This window comes from Elephas maximus, chromosome 2, assembly GCF_024166365.1.
Source record: "Elephas maximus indicus isolate mEleMax1 chromosome 2, mEleMax1 primary haplotype, whole genome shotgun sequence".
Taxonomy (NCBI): domain Eukaryota; kingdom Metazoa; phylum Chordata; class Mammalia; order Proboscidea; family Elephantidae; genus Elephas; species Elephas maximus.
In genome coordinates this window covers 97,877,292-97,901,743 of record NC_064820.1, presented here as the reverse complement: position 1 = coordinate 97,901,743, position 24,452 = coordinate 97,877,292, and the positions used below count along the sequence as shown (strand labels likewise).

Genomic DNA, 24,452 nt, shown 5'->3' with positions numbered 1-24,452 from the left:
GTGGGTACTGTACCTAATCCCTTCTGAGCAATGTCTTATAATACAAGCAGAATAGACACATACACACAGAGAGAAGAGATCATTGAGAAATTGTCTACAAGCCAAGGAATGCCAAGAACCGTGATTATCAATAAGGAGAGACCTATCCCTAGCGCTGATACCTTGATTTGGATGTCTAGCTTCCAAAAGTATGAGGCAATATCTATCTGTTCCTTGAAGCTACTCATTTGTGATATTTTTGTTACAGCAACACTAGATAACTAAGATAGTAATATTCTTTCAATCTTTTCTTCAAAATCTTTCAAAATTTCACTTTCTCCCTTTGATTCCCACCTAACTTTGTTTAGTACATGGGGTCACAGAAGTTCTTGAGGTTAAATAAGTCATTGTGGTTTTAGGTCATGTCTCTGAAAGAGAAATTTATTAATGAGTTCTTTGAGGAGTCAGAGTACTTTGGGCCCTGATTCTGAGTGTTTTCATTTGTGTTCAAGGGGCAGTCATTCATTGTCTCCTGAAGGAACATGAAAATCGTGTATAAGTTTCCAGTAGGTAAATGTTTACTGTGGCATCTTTGTCATTGGCTTGAGGTAAAAACAAGGAGATGGAGGGGAATCAGGTTAGTCACTCCGGGAGAAAACATCTGTGAAGAAAGTCCCTGTCTCTAAGCCCAATATGTTCCAACCTTGACATTTTTTAGAATCCTGTCAGCTTTGGATCAACATAAAAATGCCATCACTCAAAATACTCCTTCTTAAGAATGTGAATAGAGTATATTCCTTCTCATTCAGCTCTTATCCCTGGTGTGGACTGTGTTACTCAGTATCTGTGTTAGCTCAGTATCTTCTCTTTCCTTAAGTGGAGGCTGTTCCAGGTGACTGTTCCCATTCTCGGTATTCCTGGTTGAGGACACGGATGTTACATTAGAAAGTTATTTAAAAACAAAACTAATAATAAGCAAGGCGCCACTAGTCTCGAACTGAATGTCTCATTTGCCTGCGAAAATGCTGATGCATTTCAGGAACCAATAATTAGTGAAGGACATTAAGTTCTCCATTTTATTTAAATGTAGATTTCTCATTAAAGGAAAAATATTTTATTAAAAAAAAATCAATGGTGTTTCCTTTTCTTTTTTTTTTTTTTTTAAGTGTTCAATATGGTTAAACTTCAGATGGAAAAAGAAGTCCATGACTGGCTTTAGGGCCAGGTCATTTTATTGCACGACACATTATTTTAATACACTTGCATTTGTTCTTTTTAAATATGCAAACGAGTGTCTTGACACAATGACCCCAGAAAGCTTGTGTTGCTCACTTCAGAACTCAATTGTAGCCGTTAAACATGAGCTTGGGGCCTGCTGACATATTTGTAAAACAAAGCAATAGTGGTCCTTGAGATAGATCAAGGTTTGCAAACTCAAATGTCACAGAGTGTCTATGTGTATCAGTGAAACGTGCCTGCTGGGGTCTGGACAAACTAGAGAGGTATGTCCTGTCTAAAGAAGGCAACCATTACCCAGCTCCAGTCAAACAGTGTTGTGCTAGATTTCAAACACTCTCTTGCTCAATTTTGCAACAAATTTTGGATTTTCATGGGATCTCTCTAAATGTTTGTGTTGACTCAAAAAATGTTAAAATGCTACGTGGATCAAACAAAACACATCTTTGGGCTGAATCTGACCTGTGGGTCAAGTATAAATTCTGCTGTAGATGCAATGGCATGTGAAGTGCTCCTTTGATTTGACCATATTTTACAATGTAAAGTGTCTCAGGGAGTGGTACTTGATTATTATACTACTTTTTCTAAAAATACAGGAAACCAAGTTTAGATACTGTTATTTTGGTCTTTTAAGTATTTATCTCCTAATGAGCTTAGTGGACTTTAAAGAATGCTAGACTATATCTATAAGTAAGCAAGTCATTCCATGCATTCCTGAACAGAATGCATTTAAATACTTGTTATATATTTAGGACCCAGATCTAATTTAATTATGCTGCAAGAATTCATTTTATGTTTCCGGTATCACAAGCTACACCAACAACTGACAGCATTATGCTGCTGTGGACATGTTCTGCTCTGAGAATTATGTGTAATCCGAAAGCCTTTTTTCAGTCCAAATTCTATTTTATGCAGTTGATAATTTCCTTCTTCCTGAGGCTCTTCTCTCTATTTAGTTCTCTCTCTGACTACACTGCAGTTTCGTTTGTAGGATCTTCTTCTATTGACTCCTTAAATACAGGTATGATCTAAGATTCTGTTCTTATTCCTCTTCCTTTTTCTTCTCTACCCTTCCCTTCCCTCCCCTCCCTTCTCCATCTCTTTTATTTTCTTCTCTTTATTCTCCTTCCCCTCCCCTAGATCCAGCTTACACATCCCTGTGCTTCAAATATCATCTCTGCATGGATGAATTTCAAGTCATGACCTCTAGCCCTGATCTCTCACCTATGATCCAAACCTGCATACTTAAGAGCCTGCTAGACATCTTCACAAGGATAATCCACGAGGCCTAATGATCAGCATGTCTCATCAGTTTCCCTCCCACAAACAGACACTCTACATACTATTCCTTCAGTCATCCAGGGGAGAGGCAGAGCTTTGCAAATACCCTCAGCATTCCTCTTGTGGTCATATTCTTGTTTTCATTTTCACTGTCTTGATTTGAGGGCTTAACCTCACTCCCTTGGAACATTGTAATAACCTCCCAGCCATTCTGATCTCGTCTCTAGATTTATTCCTCATACTTCCATATGAGTTATTTTGCTTCAAAAACCAGTGGGAACATGTCATTCCTTTCTTCTAAAACTTCCATGGCTCACTATGTCCTATAAAAAATCCCAACAGCTTAGCATGGCATCTGAACAGTATTTTGATGTTATGCAAAATATAAGTAAGTGTTCTGCTCTACTCAAATGAATCTATAACCAAAATAATACGACAGATTAAATGAAGTAGAGTTGGTTTCTTTATTCTAGAACTTTTCAGAGCTGCTAAAACACTAATGTGAATTGTGAATCTCTGCAGTTTCCAAAATACACTTGGTCAGGGGAGCCTTCCATTGAGGAATAACTATAAATATCTCAAAGAAGTTGTTTACAGAAATCCAGCTGGGGTACTATAGTAAAGTGATAACAAAGTAGGTAAGCTACCTGCCATGGATTGAATTGTGTCCCTAAAAATACGTGCTGGAATCCCAATCCCTACACCTGTGGATGTGATCCTATTTGGAAATAAGGCTTTCTTTATTATGTTAATTGAACCATACCCGAGTATGCTGGGTTCTAAATCTAATCACTTTTGAGTTATATTAGACACAGATACACACACACACACACACAGGAGAAAACAGATGACATATGAGGATTGTCTCCAAGCCAAGGAGCCAAGGAATGCCTGAGACTACCTACGAGGAAAGAATAGACACAGATGGAACCCTGATTTGTACTTTTAGCCTCTAAAGCTGCAAGAAAAACAATTTCCATTCTTTAAAGCCACCAGTTGTGGCATTTCTGTTACAACAGCACTACATAGTTAAACACTACTATCTTTCAGGCCTTTCTCCTGCTGCCTCGCTCCGCTCACCCTTTGCCCCAGCCACACTACAAGGCTTGTTCTTTCCAAACAGGCTGTGCACCTTTAGCCTTCATGCTTTGGATAGTTCTATCCCCTCCATCGGAATGTCCTTTCCTCCATTTTTCAGATATTTACAACCTACACATTCTTCAAGGATCAACTAAGAGGTTTTTTCTAAAAAAAAAGTCTTGATCTCCTCAATAATAACTTTTTTTCACAATTTACTTTATTCCTTCTTATGTCATGTTTGTGTGAATGTCTATTCCTCCCACCAAACCAGAGCCTTCATTTATGTATTTGTTTTTATTATTTACAATATCTAATAAATGGTTTTCCAAGTGACAGAGAACTGTTATTAACTCTAGGGATGAGTTCTTATTCATTTCAATACGATTTGCCAGACTTAACAAAGGACTTGAGAGGCAGTATGCATATTGGTTGAGAACACAGACTTAAGAGGCAGTCTGCCTTGATTTGTTCTGTGGCACTATCATTTTCCATCTAAGTGGTCTTGGGCAAGTTACCTAGACCTCCTGTAAATGGGCATAAAAATGGTTCCTACCTTTTAGACTGTTGTCAAGATAAAACGAACCAATATCAGTACTTAGAACCGTGCTAGACATAGAGTAAGCACTCAACAAATGTTAGATGCTACTCGTAGCTGGAACATAGAACTTATTCAATGGATGATGTATTAATTAAATTATTCGAAATTAACAGCTATTTTTAAGTTAAAAAAATAATTCTATCTCCAGTCCTTAGCTATTATCATACATTTACAGTAAATGTGTAAATACTATATCCTTATGAATCAAAAGATGGAATTATTGCTATGATTATACCTACCCCATTTTAACTTTTAAATACAGACAACAGAGGAAAAACCCTAGTTCAGATTTATTGAACTTGAATAATTGAACTTCAGTAACAGATTTATTGAACCTGAAGCAGAAGAATCAGTTTTGATTTCTGCCTCTGAAACTCACTAGCTACAGGAATTGACCAAGTTACAGGCATTCTTACACTCAGATGTCTCAGGGGTAGACCAGAACAGGGATGGCCAAGAGGTTTTATCTCAACTGCAGTTCTGACCGATGAGGAGTGGCTACCTGGAGTACCAACTTGAGAGGCATTCTGGCCTCCAGCTCAGCAGGAAAGTCTGATGTTTGATAGTAGTGTTTGCCATAGGAGTAGCAGAGGAGAGTGGTGGCAGCTGGCTGAGGGTTTGCCCTCAGGTGATCTTTAAGCAGTTTTCCTTTCAGCCTAGCTTTACATGAGTGTATCATGCAGTGATTATGCTGATGATGACTGTCAAAACTACCTAATTGATTCTTTTATTAAACATCAACAACTGAGCAGATAAATTGGTCAAGACAGTGCGCCGACCATTATAAACCTTTAAAAAGATGCATGACAGAGTGTCATGGATTGAATTATGTCCCCCCAAAAATGTGTGTATCAATTTGGCTGGGCCATGGTTCCTGCCTCTATGATGTTAATGCGGGAGGATGGGCGGCAGTTCCACTTGTGAGGGAGGACTGAATCTACAAGACTGGATTGTATCTTGAGGCAATCTCTTGAGATATAAAAGAGAAGCGAGCAGAGAGACAGGGGGACCTCATACCACCAAGAAAGCATGCCAGGAGCAGAGAGGATCCATTGAACCCGGGGTCCCTGTGGGGATAAGCTCCTAATCTAAGGAAACATTGATGAAAAGGCCAACAGAGAATGCCTTTCCCTGGAGCTGACGCCCTGAATTTGGACTTTTAGCCTAGTTTACTGTGAGGAAATAAAGTTCTCTTTGTGAAAACCATCCACTTGTGGTATTTCTGTTATAGCAGCACTACATGACTAAGACACAGAGTTTCTGCCAGGATGTTTACAATTTGTGGGCAATAAATTATAAATGGGGGAGACAGACTCACCAGATATCCATGGGACACTGATACAATGTAGGTTATGAAAAACTTAAAGTTTGCTTTTAGGGAAACCCAACGTAAAAAGCGAACATTGTTGTTCTAAATATTTTATTTACCTCCCATCTGTTAATTCTAATGGCAAGCATTAACAATTTATCAATTTTAATAAGCATAAATAATTTTTCAAAATTCATGTATTCAGAAAGAACAGTCTAAAAATGAGAGGAATATAGAAATAATATGATAAGCCCACATATCTAGTACTCAAAGGGTACTTTCTCTTGCAAAGGGTTCCTTCCTTTCTCATGATAAGAATATTTGGATTATTTTGTAAATTCCCATGTGCCTAAACTCTTCTCATTTGGCTAACTTCTCCTCAACTCTTGAACTAAACTCTGGAAATTCATACTAGAACACCACTTTAAACCGGTGTCTAAATCAAATTAATGAAGATAATGAGTCTACGTTGAATATCAGTGTGAAACAGGAAGCTTAAGAACATCTATCACAATAAGTGCTTTAAAATTAATCATAAGTAAAACGAAACTGAACTAAATAAAAAGCATTTTAGATAATCTGCGTCATTAAAAAACCCACTGCCACCAAGTCCATTCAGACTCACAGCGACCTTACAGGAGAGAGGGGAACTGCCCCATAGTGTTTCCAAGGAGCGGCTTGTGGATTTGAACTGTCGATCTTCTGTTAGCAGCCATAGCTCTTAACCACTGTGATAATAATTAGAATTTAATTGCTTCAATTCCAAAAATAATACTTTTGAAGTCCTTTGAAGTATAAGAAACTCATAAAAGAGAAAATGAAGTTACAATAAGCTATTTAGGACAACATAATTACTGTAGTAAAAAATAAACAAAAAAAGATTTAAGGATAAGCAAACGGACAATAAAAAAAAGCAAAGAAAATTTTACCTTGGAATAATCATTAATTTATTTCATGAACTACCCAAAGGTACAAAGAAAATATGATGGTATTCCTAGGACTTCGGGAGTATTCTTAAGAGATAGCATGAAATTTTTACTTTATAATGGTAAAGAAAAACATTTTAGCAAAGCAATATACCGTATAGCCACTTAAACTGTATTTACAATATACTTTTAAATAAATATTCCAATAAGTTCATCTGTGATGTGAAGCACGGACATATTTTTTCTTGTTTGTACAACTGGAAATTAAAAGTTTCACTGAAATTTTGTAGAGTAGTGACAGTTCAACATTTTTTGAGGAAACAAAGAGAAAAAATCTGCACATATGATTTGAAAATAAGGAAAATTTCTTTATGTTCAAAATAGCTTTTCTAACAAATAATAATATACTATAAATCTAAATATTATTTAGACACTAGAAAGAATGACATTCATGAATTATTTCCCCCCAGAGTGTGTGACTTTCAACCAGGTAGATCCATGGTCTTTTAAGATACTCCATAAGAAGGTCTCTTTGGCAGGTCAGAGGCAAGCTCCCTCAATGAGATCCCAACCAAGATGTCTTATACTGAACTTGTCTCAATATTATCTGGGAGCTCTAGCAAGATTCCAGGACAGAGATATTTACATTTAGTTAGAGTATGTCTTTTTCTTAAAAGCAAATTATAAATCATTTTTAGGTTGTGCTATCTTTGATGCCAAGAACAAAATATCCTAGAGTTTGGCTGGGATTAGGAATGGGTCATGAGAATCAGGATGTAATAAGGGTGGCTGATTGCACTTCTTCTGAAGCTTCATGGGAAGGAGACACAAACTGTAGCACAGTAAGACTGCCTACTTTTATTGAGGTTTGTAGGGTCATACATACCAGTTTTTAAAGCAAATATCAAGTCATCAAACTCCTGGGATTCCTCATCGGCTATCAGTGACCCCTGGCCATATCCTCCCGAGGAAGGGAATGTGGAGCCATTTTGTGGACTTGCCTTTAAGTCAGGGCTGGCCTGACTGGCTTGTTGGAAGGATGCTCTCTCCCAGTCAGGTGGTACCTTTTTGAATTGGGGTAGGAGGGAAAAGAAACCATAATATGAATGCATAAATATTCACTTTTTATCTCTGTATATCATTGTAATGGCCTAGTGAAAGGGCTATTGAAATCTTTAGAAATTAAGTCTTTTAATTTTATCTTTGTTCCTTAGAAAATTATGTCTGTCCGTAAGCAGTCTAATCTGGTGATTCTGAACAATTTCTTTATTGGGATTACTTGTAGATTTCTATGCTGTTACGTGTAGAGAAAGAAAACTACTTTTTTTTTTTTTAACTCAATGAATACATTTTACATTTTTGTAGGAGTTATGCAAAGAAAACTCTGTTAAGAAATATAAGAAATGGAGAAGAACCTTCTTAATCCTTAATTTAGGATAAAACATATATATATATATGTTATAAAATATATATATAAATATATATATATGTTATAAAATATAGGAGGCATCTATAAGGGCACAAAACCCAACCCACTGCCATCAAGTCAATTCTGACTCATAGCAACCCTATAAGGCAGAGTAGAACTGCCCCATAGAGTTTCCAAGGAGCGCCTGGTGGATTCGAACTGCCAACCTTTTGGTTAGCAACCACAGCACTTAACCACTACTCCACCACCAGGGTTTCCTATAAGGGCATAAGGGATTGAAAAAAAAAAAAAAGTTATTTCATAGCATTCTAAGCATTCCTGTTTTTTGACTGATAATTAAAAAGATAATTCTATCTCAAAATGACTAAATGTATTCATTTCCCTCTAGGCTACTGGTAAACAAGCCCTTAATCCTTCTTTTGCTATGCTTTCCCTCCTATGCATGGCTTTTTAGAATGTTTCTGACAGCCCCTCAATGGCTGCTGGATCAAGGCCAATTCTAAGCCTCTGAGGAACGCAGAGCACACTTTAGGGTATGTTGTTGGGCAGCATCAAAAAGGAATGCTTAAGCAGTGGGCCAGCCAGGAATTGGACTGTCACAGCTGCTGCCTCCCAATATGAGGGACGCCTCATACTGAGAAAAGTGACCTGAGGATTTTAGAAATAACTGGTGAAAAGGACCTTAAAAAAATGTCACTAACAAGTTGAACATCCAGACCAGCACTGTCCAATAGAACTTTTTGTGATGATACAAATGTTTTATATCTGTGCTCTCTAATACAGCAGCTACAAGACATATATGGCTACTGAGTACTTAAAATGCTGCCCGTCTGACTGAGAAACTGAATTTCTAATGTTATTGAATTTTAATTAGTTTAAATTTGCATAGATACATGTGGCTGTTGTTGTTAGCTGCTGGTAAGCTGGCCCCTGACTCATGGCAATCCTATTCACTGAGGAATTGGACTAATGTTAGGGTTTTCACTGGCTGAGTTTTGGGAGTAGACAGCCAGGTTTTCCTTCCTAGTCTGTCTTAGTCTGAAAGCTCTGCAGAAACCTGTTGGGCATCATAGCAACATGCAAGCCTGCACTGATAGACGAGGATGGCTGTGCCTGAGGTGCACTGGCCAGAAATCCAACCTGGGTCTCCCACGTGGAAGGTGTGAATTCTACCACCACGGCCCTCTATATGTAGCTAATGGCTAACATATTAGACATTTCAGATACAGACAGATACCAGATTGGGTGAAAATTCAAAAAACTTAAACTTTTTTGAAAAGATTCACTCGTGAGTTGTTGATTCTAAAAATATCCATTTCCACTGGTACCAACTGTGATGTTAAACGATTCCCTTTAAAGGACTTTTGGGGTCGAGAAATGGCACTAAATGCCTAACAGTACGAATGATATATTCCAGCTTTTAAATACTATATTTGGTTTGCAGTTATGCTACTTAATTTCAACCTGACATGAATAAAATTATTCTCTACCTCATCATAGAAGGCAAAAAAAAAAAAAATCTCTGGGCAGTTCTATCTACCTATCATCTTCCTTTCAGATGGAGGCACCTGCCATTTTGAGGATGCAAACTCACATACTGTTCCTCTTGGGTCATTAATACAGAGAAGCAATATGCAATATGAGCTGTGTAAGCTGTGTGCCAAACAGACCTTGGGCACGGCCGGTAATTGGCTGCATTACCACCTCTTCCTGGTCAATGTCTTCAGGTATTTTAAAATCTGAGCAGTGGTCTCAGTAGTATGCACAGCATTACTGACAGGTCAGTGGCAAGGTGATTTAAACATAGGAGATCAAAATGATGTGGATAGAATGCAGAGAGCAGTGGGAGATAGATGTTACAGAGGAAATCCTGGCTAGGTTTTCTGCTAGAGCTTGCTGAAGCAAGTTTCTGAGCCTTTGTTCTGAAATACTTCCTGATATTTAATTAAGTTAAAATGAATTTCACCCTATTTTCTTTCCACTGAGAGCTTGTTGAGATTGAGGTAATGAGTTGGGATGAAGGAAGAGAGCTGTGAAATTATTTTAAAGAGTAATAGTACTTTAAGAAAAAAAAAATTTTTTTTAATGCAGATTCAGACACTGCCGTGGCAAATTAGGAAGATTCTGAAGAAGGAGATGTCAAATTATGCTGTGTCATTCCCAATACAAATTGCTGGTACAGACCTCAACTCACAGGGTAAGAAAGAAAGAAGAATTAGATAACTGGTGTGAAACCACAGTACCCATTGCTCTGGAGTCAGTTTCAATTCATAGTGACCCTAAAAGATAGAGGAAAACTGCCCACCCCATGGGGTTTCCGAGGCTGTAATCTTACAGACTGCCACATCTTCCTACTTCAGAAAAGCTGGTGGGTTTCAACCTCCGACCTGTGGGTAGCAGCTGAGTGCCATCACGGGTCCTTGATACCACAGTAAGCAAATCAAGTATCTTAGATAAACCAAAAAAGACCCCAAACCTGTTGCTGTAGAGCCAATTCTGAGTCATAGCGACCCTATAGGATGGAGTAGAACTGCCCCATAGAGTTTCCAGGGAGTGCCTGGTGTATTCGAACTGCCAACCTTTTCCCAAAGTGAGAGAGAAGCACGAAAAGGGATGGATGGAGTGGTGGGGGACAGGTGGTGGGGTGAGGTGGGAGTATGGGGTTGTGGTGGGCAGGGTTGGGGTGGTCGTAGGGGTGGTGGGAGGTGGTGGTGAGGGCAGGCACCTCCTCCATAGCACTGATAAGATTCTGGGTGGACTTGCTGATCTCCCCTCCAGTAGGAGGCATTCCGCTCCCAGGTGTGAAGAAGGCTGTGCTGGGCCCTGGGTGCCCATTCATTTCCACTGTGTAGCTGGCCTTCATGGGGCAGCACATCTGGTTGTGTAGAATGAAATAAACCACAAACACGTAAAGGCCCTGCAAAAGAAAAGAACACCAGCATGTCAAATGATGACCTCCTAGAATGGCTGAAGAATAAACCCGGTTTTATGTGTAGCTGATTGTTTTTTACAAGTGGTCTCCAAATTCTACCAAAAGCTAAGAATTCAACAACATGCTAGGAGACTAGCAAGATGTCACTACAAATTTCTGGATATAACAAAAAAGTTAGGAAAACTGCCCTCTCACTAACAATTTTACCCCCTTGGTTAAAACCAAAGTAACTGTGAAATCTAGTCCAACTAATACATGCAAACTGAATTGTAGAAGTGTATCTTTCTGGCTTCTAAAACAGAATGTATACTACTAATCAGACATAAGGAGATCCTTGGAAATCCTATATCTGATTAGTAGTGTACATTTTGTTTTAGAAGCCAAAACTCTTACCTTTCAAAAAATTACCTTCTTTTCCCATGTATCTCATTTATTCTCTCTCTCTCTTTTTTCTTAGCAAAATGGTTGAAACAACAACAACAAAAAAAACCCAAACCCATTGCCGTTGAGTCGATTCCCACTCATAGCGACGCTATAAGACGGAGTAGAACTGCTCCATAGAATTTCCAAGGAGCGCCTGGTGGATTTGAGCTGCCGACTTTCATGGTTAGCAGCTGTAGCACTTAACCACTGAACCACCAGGGTTTCCAAATGGTTCAGGTGGGACGCTAATTAACGCTCCAAGTCAGCTGTAGATTTCTGGAAGGCCAGTGCTAATCGATAGTCCTGATTTTATTGACATATCTCACCTACTTATCTCATCTGGAAATAGAATCATTGGGTAGGGACTCAAAAGAGTCTTGTGGACTGTTTAATACTTAGCATGCCTTGCTTCTTAGTAAATGTTACATAAGAACAACAAAGCTATCTTTTGTGTTCTTAAAGACCTGCTGGCCCTTTAAATTCTTTTGCAACCACGTCAGATTTGACAATTGCTCTGCTTTCGTCACAGATAGCAAGTCAAATTTTGTATTTGTGTTCTGGCTACCGTCTACACTGGCTGTCCTTCATGATTTCCACAAGGGATCTACTGTATACGTCTAATGGTGTTTCTATAAAACTTGTTAATTTCGACCTTTACACTTAGCCAATTAAAGTACATTCAATTATGCCTTTTTTGTCTGCTAATCCTGGTATCAAAGTTTTGGAAGCAAATAAGAATCTTAGTTACTAAAATACTTATATTAATACACAAACATAAAGGCAAGATACTTAACTAGTTTATTAAATATAAAAAGGAGTTAATGCCAAATTTTTTGAGAAAACACACAAAAAATATTTATTTTGTGAAATTTGCATTTTCCCATGGTTCCTAAAATTTCTAGGAGTGTAGAAACAATAATTGTACTTGTGGGCCTGAAACTTGCAACTGCTGGTATGAAGAATACAAAGTCCATTAGAAAACACCAGGGTTTAAGAATTACAAGCAGCTTTTAATATAAAATGAAATTAAAGGACGATTGCAAGATGTACATGCTCTAGCATTTGATCTCTGCTGCCATCTCGGGTTTGGCTTTTTTTTTTTTTGGCCATCTCCAGAATAAGGTCATAAATTGATCTTTCTCCTTTTCTACTGGAATGACCCCTCCCCAGGCTGGCCTCTACTTTAACAAATATGTTTTAAAATCAATAGTTTATCTACTAAAAATATTCGTAAAATGTAATTATTCTAACAATGCTATAAAATGAGTCATATTTCTTTTTGAATTAGGGTTTTTCTCGGGGGGGCATTACAATTTTAAATTATGTAGGGAAAGATAATTAGTTTCACGTGTAAATGATGTGACCATTAGCAGAAACAAATCTTCCTGAAAACACACATACACATTCAAGATTGTTTTTGTACAAATTAATTTTTTACATGGATAAGACCTAATTCCACTGGCAACAGCGATAGACAAAACAGGAAAAAAATTAAACTGTCAGCCTTAAAAATTGTGCGAATGTCATTGATTTATTTCAGCATTTCTCTAAGGGCTGTGAAATGATAGGGTAAAAGCTAGATCAGGAAACTAAAACTAAGCTTTGAAATCCATCTCTAAGGACCCATTTGTAAAAACAGCACATTTTCTCTCTTGTTTGTTTTCATATCTAGCTCTTTGTGCTTCAGGAAAGGAACCGCCTGCTGAAAATAACTCGCATGTGAAAACTGCGTTCTTTTTTTTCTTAAAAGATAGAACTATATAGTAAATACTCTGAATCCTATAGTTGCTCCCCAGGAAACATAAACACTATTAAAACAGAAATGAAAGAATAAATGCAGATTGTATGACATTTGCCTGAGTCCAGCCAAGGCTGGGCAAATATAGGAAAAGGACCTTCATAATCTCAAGTACTCAGCTGTGGGGGTTTCTGACCTCAGAATAAAAACAAGTCCCCATTCCAAACATTACATACTAAATCTCAGGCTCTCCTCTTTATGCAGGTCTGTAAAAGTACTTTAAAAGAGAAATCTAGAATCTCAATTATTCAACCTACTATTGTTGAACAGCTACTGTGTACACTGCCAGGCAATGAGATACAAGGATAAACCATGCTTTTTACTTTCAAGTTGCTTACGAATACAATAATATCTTACAACATAATGGGATAACTGTTTCAGAAGCAGGAGATACATAATCTATCTGTTCTTTCTATTCATTACCTAGTGAAGGCCTACAGAGAAGAGACTTCCCTTCTACACACTGCTGTTTTGGTTACTTTGTTTCCTCTTCTACTGCAATCATGAAAAATGCTTTCATATTATACAGCTACAGTAATCAGAACAGCCTGGTACTGGTATGACAATAGACACATAGACCAATGGAACAGAATTGATAGTCCAGAAATAAACCCACACATCTATGGTCTTCTGGTTTTGACAAGGGTGCTAAGTCCATTCGATGGGGAAAGAAGAGTCTCTCAATAAATGGTGCTGGGAAAATTCTATCTTCACATGCAGAAAAACGAAACAGGATTCATGCCTCACACCATATACAAAAACAAATTTGAAATGGATTGAGGACCTACATGTGAAACCTAAAAACATAAAATTCATAGAAGAAAATGCAGGGGCAATGCTGTCGGGACTAGCTTTTAACAATGGGTTATCTAAAATAATACCAAATGCACAAACAACTAGAGACAAAATAAACAATTGAACAAAATTAAAAACTTTTGTCAAAAGACTTTACCAAAAAAGTGAGAAGACAAGTTACCAACTGGGAGAGTATCTTTGGAAACTGTACATCCACTACAAATCTAATGACCAAAATATATATAAAACTTTGGCAACTTAACAACAAAAAGACAAATACCCCAATCAAAAAATGGGCAAAGGACTTAAAAAGACAATTCACCAAAGAGGACATTCAAATGGCCACCAAACATATGAAGAGATGCTCAATATTATTAGCCATCCAAGAGATGCAAATCAAAGCCACTACACTCCCACTAGGATAAAAAACAAAACAAAAGAAAAACAAAACAACCAATGTTGGTGAGGATGTGGAGAAATTGGAATCCTTATCCATTGCTGGTGGGAATGCAAAAATGGTACAGCCATTGTAAAAACAGTGTGGCGGTTCCTCAAAACACTAAAAAAAAAAAAAAAAAAAGATTACCATATGACTCAGCAATTTCACTGCTGGGAATACATGCAAGGGACTTGAGAGCAGCAACATGAACAGACACATGTACATCCATGTTCATTGCAGTACTATTCACAATAGCCAAAAGGTGGAAACAACCTAAATGGTAATCAATGGATGAATGGGTAAACAAACTATAGTACACACATACAATGGAATACTACTCAGCCAGAAAGAGAAATGAAGTCTTGATACATGCTACAGCATGGGTGGAGCTTGAAGACATTATGCTGAGTGAAATAAGTCAATCATAAAAGGACAAATATTGCATGATTTCACCTATATAAAAAGACGAGAACAGTCAAATGTATAGAGACCAAAGTTTATTAGGGATTATCATGTGGGAGCAGGGAGCGGGAAAGGGGGGTTATTGTTTATGGAATGCTGAGTTTCAGTTAATGATGAAGGAAAAATCACATTAAGGGTAGGGTTGCACAGCCAATTAACTAACTGCTGTCAGTAAGTTGTACAACTGTAAAAAGTTGAAATGGTAAAAGTATGATAGATACATTTATAACAACAACAAGAAAAATTAATAAAGAGCAACTGCTAAGGCTGCTTATGTACAACTAAATACATTATGGGATTTGGTTTCTTGGTTTGGAGGTTCAGGGTAATAGTTTCATGTGACAACCCAGTTAATTGGCCTAATAATATTTTAGTTCTACCTCCCAGCCCACTGAGTAGTACCTGGGGTTTTAAAAGCTTGCAAACCACCATTCAAGGTACAATAACTGATCTCCATTTGTCTGGAGCAACAGAGGAAGGAGAGTCAGGAATACAAGGAAATGGAATGTGTAGCTTATTGCCTCCATGAACAACAGCCTCCTCTGCCATGAGACCAGAAGAACTGGATCGTGCCTGGCTACCAATACTGAACGTTTTGATCTAAGGTTCTACAGAAGAATCCTGATCAAAAGGGGAAAATACAGAACAGATTTTAAAATTCTCATGGAAACCAGACTTTCGGGAGCCATATAGGCTGGATGAACCCCCGAAACTGCTGCCCTGAGATAATCTTTAAACCTGAAAACAAAAAATCCCCTAAAGTCTTCTTACAACCAAACAAAACATAGCTTAATAGGTAAAGAACGTCTTCCTTGAGCATTGTGCTCTTTTAAGAACTATCTATATAGGATCAAATTGACACCACCAACTAGAAAGATTAGATAGGAAACTTAGGGGGCAGTAAGTTTATGTTAATGGTGGAGGAACAATTTGGAAAAGGAGAGTGAGAATGGTTGCACAACTTGAAAAATGTATTTGATGTCACTGAAATGTACTTGTAGAAACTGGTGAACTGGTATATGTTCTGCTGTGTATATTTTCAATGACAACAAAAATGAAATAAATTTTAAAAAATGCTTTAAAAAATCTTTAGTTAGACTATATCTGGATTAACCATGCCCACTATGGCCAATTCTGTATTTCTTTTGACTCAAGAATTTAAGCTTTCATTAAAAGTGAGATGTGAGACCATATGGTCTAAACCAAACCCATTGCCTTTGAGCCAATTCCCACTCATAGTGACCTTACAGGACAGAGTAGAACTGCCCCATAGGGTTTTGGAGGAGTGGTTGGTAGATTTGAACTGCCAACGTTTTGATTAACAGCTGAGCTCTCAACCACTGCACGCATCAGGGCTCCATAATGGTCTAAAGGGTTAATAAATACTCTTAAAAATGTACCATTATCAAGAAGGAAAATAAGTACAGGAGATTTTGGCCGCTTATCTTAATAATTTTTATCAGTCTTCTAGATGAGATGGAAAAAGAATTGATATTACCATTTCACAAATTTAACCGAGGAGTGGTGGCAGGGGAGAAGTGAGTAAACAGGAAGGTTAAACAAGCTGCCTGTATCTGAAGGAAGTGAAGTCTCCGTCGTCATACTCATTTGGGGAACTAATCTGAAACCCAAAGACTTAAGATTCAACACTCAACTAGGAGCAGTTATGCCTTGTGTAACTTGTCACACGGTATCAGGAGAGAGTATAAAACCCATCTATTCTAACAATAACTGCATGCAGGTTGCCTATGTCAGCACCTTTTCGTCCCAGCCTCTCTTATGCAATCATTCTTTCATGTTACAGAAAGCTCTCTGGGCCCATTTCTTGAAGGTTATTTGTCTCTAAATAAAGTAAAACATTAGATTTTACTATGTACATTTCAGTTTTCAAATTCTGAATAGTATCTGGGCTAGTGTGACAGACTTCAGATTATATCCTTCACTAATGAGCCGTAACACACTCATACTGCAAAAGTTCTCAGTAATCCTGAATTTAATGTGTTGAGCAACCTGACATAGTGACTCCATATGGCCCCTATTTCTAATATTTATTTTAATTCTGGCAAAGAGTTTTGACTAATGATGTATGATAAAAATATGCAAAGACATTCAGGTAGCCAACAGATACATGAGGAAATGTTCACGATCATTAGCCATTAGGGAAATGCAGATCAAAACTACAAAGAGATTTCATCTCACTCCAACAAGGCTGGCATTAATCCAAAAAACACAAAATAATAAATGTTGGAAAGGCTGTGGAGAGAATGGAACACTTACACACTGCTGGTGGGAACGTCAAATGGTACGACCACTTTGGAAATCGATTTGGCGCTTCCTTAAAAAGCTAGAAATAGAACTACCTGTATGATTTAGCAATCACACTCCTTGGAATATATCCTAGAGAAATAAGAGCCTTTACACAAACAAATATATGCACACCCATATTTACTGCAGTACTGTTTACAATAGCAAAAAAATGGAAGCAACCAAGGTGCCCATCAACAGATGAATGGATAAATAAATTATGGTATATTCACACAATGGAATACTACACATCGATAAAGAACAGTGAGGAATCTGTGAAACATTTCATAACATGGAGGAACTTGGAAGGCATTATGCTAAGTGAAATTAGTCAGTTGCAAAAGGACAAATATTGTATAAGACCACTATTGTAAGAACTTGAGAAATAGTTTAAACTGAGAAGAAAACATTCTCTTGTGGTTATGAGAGGGGGGAGGGAGGGAAGGTGGGTGGGAGAGGGGCATTCACTAATTAGATAGTAGCTAGGAACTACTTTAGGTGAAGGGAAAGATAGCACACAATATAGGGGAGGTCAGCACAACTGGACTAAACCAAAAGCAAAGAAGTTTCCTGAATAAACTGAATGCTTTGAAGGCCAGTGTAGCAGGGACAGAGGTCTGGGGACCATGGTTTCAGGGGACATCTAAGTCAATTGGCATAATAAAATCTATTAAGAAAACATTCTGCATCCCACTTTGAAGAGTGGCGTCTGGAGTCTTAAATGCTAGCACGCTGCCATCTAAGATGCATCAATTGGTCTCAACCCACCTGGATCAAAGGAGAATGAAGAACACCTAGGACACAAGGCAATTGCGAGCCCAAGAGACAGAAAGGGCCACATGAACCAGCAACTACATCATCCTGAGACCAGAAGAACTAGATGGTGCCCGGCTACATCTGATGACTGCCCTGACAGGGAACACAACAGAGAACCCCTGAGGGAGCAGGAGAGCAGTGGGATGCTGACCCCAAATTCTCATAAGACCAGACTTAATGGTCTGACTGAGACTGGAAGGATCCCGGTGGTCATGGCCCCCAGACCTTCTGTTGGCCCAGGACAGGAACCATTCCTGAAGCCAACTCTTCGGACATGGATTGGACTGGACAATGGGTTGGAGAGGGATGCTGGTGAGGAGTGAGCTTCTTGGATCAGGTGGACACTTGAGACTGTGTTGGCATCTCCTGTCTGGAGGCGAGAGGAGAGGGTGGAGGGGGTTAGAAGCTGGCGAAGTGGACATGAAAAGAGAGAGTGGAAGGAGAGAGCGGTCTGTCTCATTAGGGGGAGAGTAATTGGGAGTGTGTAGCAAGGTGTATATGGGTTTTTGTGTGAGAGGCTGACTTGATTTGTAAACTTTCACTTAAAGCACAATAAAAATTATTTAAAAAAATGCAGGAGATAGTACTTAATCTGCTATTAATATATATTATATACGAAGAATTGAATCAGGTTACATATTAAAATGTAAATTTTACAGTGGTACCAGCAGTGAAATGTTTTAGGAACAAAAAGACAGGTCTATAGGCAAGAAGAGACTGGTGAAAGGCCTCTGCCATAAGGCATCACATACATAACTGTTTTCTATGAGAGATGATCAAAGACTGTGTTGTCAGTAGCTGAAACTGACTATGGATACGGTATATCATGACCTCAAGGATTTGAAGAGAAAGGAAGAGATTTTGCTAATATAAAATTCCAGTGAATTAAGATGAAAAAGACAGATTAAAGGAATTAGAGAAGCCAATATTGTTGTTGTTGTGCGCCATTTAGTTGATTTTGACTCCTGTTGAACACGTGTTAAAGCAGAACTGCCCCACAGGGTTTTCTAGGCTGTACTCTTTTTTTTTTGTTTTCTATTTTTTTATAGTACTCTAGACGAAGGTTTACAGAACAAACTCTAGTTTCTCACTAAACTGTTAGTACACATATTGTTTTATGTCATTGGTTAACAACCCCACGACATGTCAGTATATTCCCTTCTCAACCTTGGGTCCCCTATTACCAGCTTTCCTGTCCCCTCCTGCCTTCTAGTCCTTGCCCCTGGCCTGGTGTGCCCCTTTAGTCTCATTTTGTTTTATTGGCCCTGTCGAATCTTTGGCTGAAGGGTGAACCTAAGGAGTGACTTCATTACTGAACTGAAAGAGTGTCTGGGGGCCATATTCTCAGGGATTCTCCAGTCTCTGTCAGACCAGCAAGTCTGGTCTTTCTTTCCGAGTTAGAATTTTGTTCTACATTTTTCTCCATCTCTGTCTGGGACTAGACTGTAATCTTTATGAAAGCAGATCTCCAGGTCTTTTTCCCAAGGAACCACTGGGTAGGTTCAAACTGACAAACTTTTGGCTAGCAGCCAAGCACTTAAGCATTGTGTACCAGATTGGTAATGGTATCCCTGAAATAGAGAATCCAATGACTGTAACCGAAGATGAATAAAGAGATAAGACATTAACACAAGAAAAGTTCAAAAATAAGTAATGGAGTTATACAACAAGTGGTCCAATCAATGTTGTTGCTGTTAGGTGCCATCTAGTCTGTTCTAATTCATAGTGACCTATGGACAACACAACTAAAGACTGCCCAGTCCTGTGCCATCCTCATAATCCTTGTTATGCTTGAGCCCGTTGTTGTAGCCACTGTATCAATCCATCTTATTGAGGGTCTTCCTCTTTTTTGTTGACCCTCTACTTTACCAAGCATGACGTCCTTCTCCAGGGACTGATCCCTCCCGGTAAGATGTCCAAAATATGTGAGATGTAGTCTCACCATCCTTGCTTCTAAGGAGCATTCTGGTTGTACTTCTTCCAAGACAGATTTGTTTGTTGTTTTGGCAGTCCATGGTATAGTCAATATTCTTAGCCAATGCCAGAATTCAAAGGCCTCAATTCTTCTTTGGTCCTCCTTATTGATCATCCAGGTTTCACATGCATATGAGGCAATTGAAAGCACCATGGTTTGAGTCAAGCACACCTTAGCCTTCAAGGCGACATCTTTGCTTTTTAACACTTTAAAGAGATCTTTTGCAGCAGATTTGCCTAGTACAATGCATCTTTTGATTTCTTGACTGCTACTTTTTTACTTTCATGGGTGTTGGTTGTGGTTTCAAGTGAAATGAAATCCTTGACAACTTCAATCTTTTCTCCATTTATCATGATGTTGCTTATTGGTCCAGTTGTGAGGATTTTTGTTTTCTTTATGTTGAGGTGTAATCCATACTGAAGGCTGTGGTCTTTGGTCTTCATCAGTAAGTGCTTCAAGTCCTCTTCACTTTCAGCATGCAAAGTTGTGTCATCTGAATATTGCAGGTTGTTAATGAGTCTTCCATTTTTCGTGTAGTTCAGCTTCTTAGAATATTTGCACAGCATGCAGACTGATTAAGTATGGTGAAAGGATACAACCTTGACACATACTTTCCTGACTTTAAATCACGCATCCCCTTGCTTTGTTTGAATGACTGCCTGTTGATCTATGTACAGGTTCCTCGGGAGCACAATTAAGTGTTCTAGAATTCCCATTCTGTGCAATGTTATCCATAATTTGTTATGATTCACACAGTCAAATGCCTTTGCATATTCAATAAAACACACGTAAACATCTTTCTGGCATTCTCTGTTTTCAGCCAGGATCCATCCAACAACAGCAAAGATATCCCTGGCTCCATGACCTCTTCTGAATCCTGCCTGAATTTCTGGCAGTTCCCTGTCATATACTGCTGTAGCCACTTCTGAACAATCTTCAGCAAAATTTTACTTGTGTGTGGTATTAATGATAAACCAAAAACCAAACCCATTGCCATCGAGTTGGTTCTGACTCACAGTGACCCTATAGGACAGAGTAGAACTGCCCCATAGAGTTTCCAAGGAGCGCCTCGTGGATTTGAACTGCCAACCCTTTGGTTAGCAGCTGTAGCACTTAACCACTACACCACCAGGGTTTCCGATATTCATGATATTGCTCTATAATTTCTGAATTCAGTTAGATTACTTTTCTTGGGAATAGGCAGAAATATGGATCTCTTCCAGTCACTTGCCCAGGTAGCTGTCTTCCAAATTTGTTGGCATAGAAGAGTGAGCGCTTCCAGCACTGCATCTGTTTGCTACAACATCTCAATTGGTATCCCATCAATTCCTGGAGCTTTGTTTCTCACCAACACCTTCAGTGCAACTTGGACCTTTTTCAGTACCATGGGTTCTTGATCGTATGATACCTCCTGAAATGGTTGAACATTGACGAAGTCTTTTTGGCACAGTGGCTCTGTGTATTCATTCCATCGTATTTTGATGCTTCATACGTCATTTAATATTTTCCCCATGGAATCCTTCAATATTGCAACTTCTTGCTTTGATGCTGGAAACTATGCCACCAGTATTCAAATACCAGGAGGGTCACCCATGGTGGACAAGTTTTAGCTGAGCTTTCAGACTAAGATGGGCTAGGAAGAAGGACCCGGTGATCTACTTCAGAAAAAAATTAGCAACTGATAACCTTATTAATAGCTGTGAAACACTGTCTGATATAATGCGGGAAGATGAGCCCCTCAGGTTGGATGGCACTCAAAATATGACTGGGGAAGAGCTGCCTCCTCAAAGTAGAGTCGATCTTAATACCATGGATTGCATCAAGCTTTTGGGACCTACATTTGCTTACGTGGCATGACTCAAAATAAGAAGAAACAGCTGCAAACATCCGTTAATTATCAGAATATAGAATGTATGAAGTATGAATCTAAGAAAACTGGAAATGGTCAAAAATGAAATGGAATACATAAACATCAATATCCTAGGCATTAGTCAGCTGAAATGGACTGGTATTGAACATTTTGAACCGGACAATCATATGGTCTACTAGACAGAATGCATAGGAATCAAATCAACTACATCTGTGGAAAAAAACCAAAACCAAAACCAAACCTGTTGCCATCGAGTCGATCCCGACTCATAGCAACCCTTTAGGACAGAGTAGAACTGCCCCATAGGGTTTCCAAGGAGTGCCTGGTGGATTTGAACTGCCGAATTTTGGTTAGCAGCTGTAGCTCTTAATCACTATGCCACCAGGGTTTCCATCTGTGGAAAGAGATGATGGAAAAGCTTAATATCGTTAGTCAGAACAAGGCCAGCGGCCAACTGTGAAACAGACTGTCAGTTGCTCATATGCAAGCTCAAGTTGAAACTGAAGAAAATTAGAATGAGTCCTCAAGTGCCAAAGTATGACCTTGACTATATACGACCCGAATTTAGAGACCATCTCAAGAATAGATTTGATGCATTGAACATTAGTGACTAAAGACCAGAGGAATTGTGGAATGACACCAAGGACACCATACATGAAGAAAGCAAGAGGTTATTAAAAAGTCAGGAAAGAAAGAAAAGACCAAAATAGATGTCAGAAGAGACTCTGAAATTTGCTCTTGCATTCTTAGTAGCTAAAGCAAAAGGTTTTATTTTTAAAAGCGAAAGGAAGAAATAATGAAGTAAAAGAGCTGCACAGAAGATTTCAAAGGGCTGCTCGAGAAGACAAAGTATTTGTAATGACGTGCAAAGATCTAGAGGTAGAGAACCAAATGGGAAGGACATACTTGGCATTTCTCAAGTTGAAAGAACTGAAGAAAAAACTCAAGCCTTGAGTCTGCAATACTGAAGGTCTAGTCAATACTACCTATCTTTTAACTAGAAAGTGCTTAGACTCAACAACGGACTCATATATACCAAAAATCAGGAAGATAGCACAGGACTGGGCAATATTTTATTCTGTTATACATAAGGTCACTAGGAGTCAGAGCTACTAGATAGTAACTAAAAGCAACAACAAGAAAGTGCACAAAACAAGGCAGGATAAGAGAATTACAGGAATGAAAATCTTGATTAAAAAATAGGTCTTCTTGTGGGTTCTTTAGCTCCAGAATTACAAAATTGAGATTAAAAATAATAATACCTTCTATTAAACTGTAACTTCTACAAAAGCTGAAATGTTGTATTTTTTAGTTTATAAGCAGCGTGCATTGGTTCTTCAGTGGTGGAATTCTTGTCTTCCATATGAGAGACCCAGGTTCAATTCCCTCTCAATGCACTTCATGCACGGCCACCGTATCTCTGTAAGTAGATGCTTTGGTGTTGTTATGATGCTGAACAGGTTTCAGGGGAGCTTCCAGACTAAGACAAACTAGGAAGAAAGGCCTGGTGATCTACTTCCAAAATCAGCTAATGAAAATCCTCCTGTGGATCATAATGATCTCATTTCCTAAGTCTCCATGCCTGGGACCAGCAGCATTTCGGTCCGTTGTGCACGGGCTTGTCATGAGCTGGGAAGAGCAGCTGACAACAACGTGGTACCTAGCATGCAGTGGGGCTTAAGAAATATTTGTTAAATAAGAGAATTTTGCTTTTAAATTTCATCAGTGGGAGACAGTAGGATTGGAGAGGGGACAGGAATCACCTTGACAGCTGTTGGATAGTCAACACAACTGAAACACTTAGAAAACCATGGGAACAATTATTGCCCAAATGCCTTTTAACACAAGGCTGCTAACGATGAAATGTTTCAGTTTATGTTTTTCTGACGACACATTTATTTCACCCTTTTTTGGTTAATATCGTTGTTACTAGTTGCCATCAAGTGGATTCCAACTCATAGTGACCCCACGTGTGCAGAACAGAACTGCTCCATAGGGTTTTCAAGCCTGTGACCTTTGGAAGCAGACTGTTAGGCCTGTCCCCTGAGGTGCCTCAGCTCAGTGGGTTCCAGCCACTAACTCTTCCAACTAGTAGTCAAGCACTTAACCATTTCTGCTACCCAGGGATCCTCTAAATGCTTTTAAAAATATTTGGGTGGGATAGGAAATTGCCTCTTATTCACCATAGGTTATGACAAGTTTTTTCGATAATTCCTTATTAATTTAAAGGACACTATGTATTCATGTATTCATAGGAGCCCTGGTGGCATAGTGGTTAAGAGCTCTGCTGCTATCTGAAAGGTTGGCTGTTCGAACCCACCAGCCATTCTGTGGGAGAAAGATTTGGCAATCTACTTCCTTAAAGTCTGTTGCTGTTGTTAGGTGTGGTCGAGTTGGCCTCTGTGCGCAACAGAACGAAACATTGCCCAGTCCTGAGCCATCCTCACAGTTCACAGTTTACTGCCTTGGAAACCCTATGGGGCAGTTCTACTCTGTCCTACAGGGTTGTTATGAGGTGGAATCAACTTGACAGCACACAATAACAACATGTATTCAGAACTAGTAAAATCAATAAAAGTTCAACTGGCTTGGTCTAGATGGCCTTAGACACGTCTGTGACTAAAAATATATCTGGGTAGCAACCTTCACTTTTCAAGATTGGGCTTAGATGTCTATTCAAAATTTTTTATTCCCTAGGAACAAGAATTCTACAAGTTTTTATTGTAAATATTCAGCGTACAGACACAGTAGTCTTTCTTTTATACAACCACTATTTCTATCTGCAATTTAAGAACATTTT

The 24,452-nt window shown here is 38.7% G+C and overlaps 1 protein-coding gene across 1 annotated transcript in view; it reads right to left on the bottom strand.

Annotated features, from left to right (window-relative positions):
* Positions 1 to 24,452, bottom strand: part of ADGRV1 (adhesion G protein-coupled receptor V1) — a 677,468-nt gene that overhangs the window by 6,587 nt on the left and 646,429 nt on the right. Inside the window, exons 88-89 of the mRNA XM_049867518.1 lie at positions 10,564 to 10,755; positions 7,296 to 7,473 (exon numbers count right to left, since the gene is read on the bottom strand). Coding sequence (XP_049723475.1) covers positions 7,296 to 7,473; positions 10,564 to 10,755 — 370 coding nt within the window. The remainder of the gene's footprint in view (positions 1 to 7,295; positions 7,474 to 10,563; positions 10,756 to 24,452) is intronic.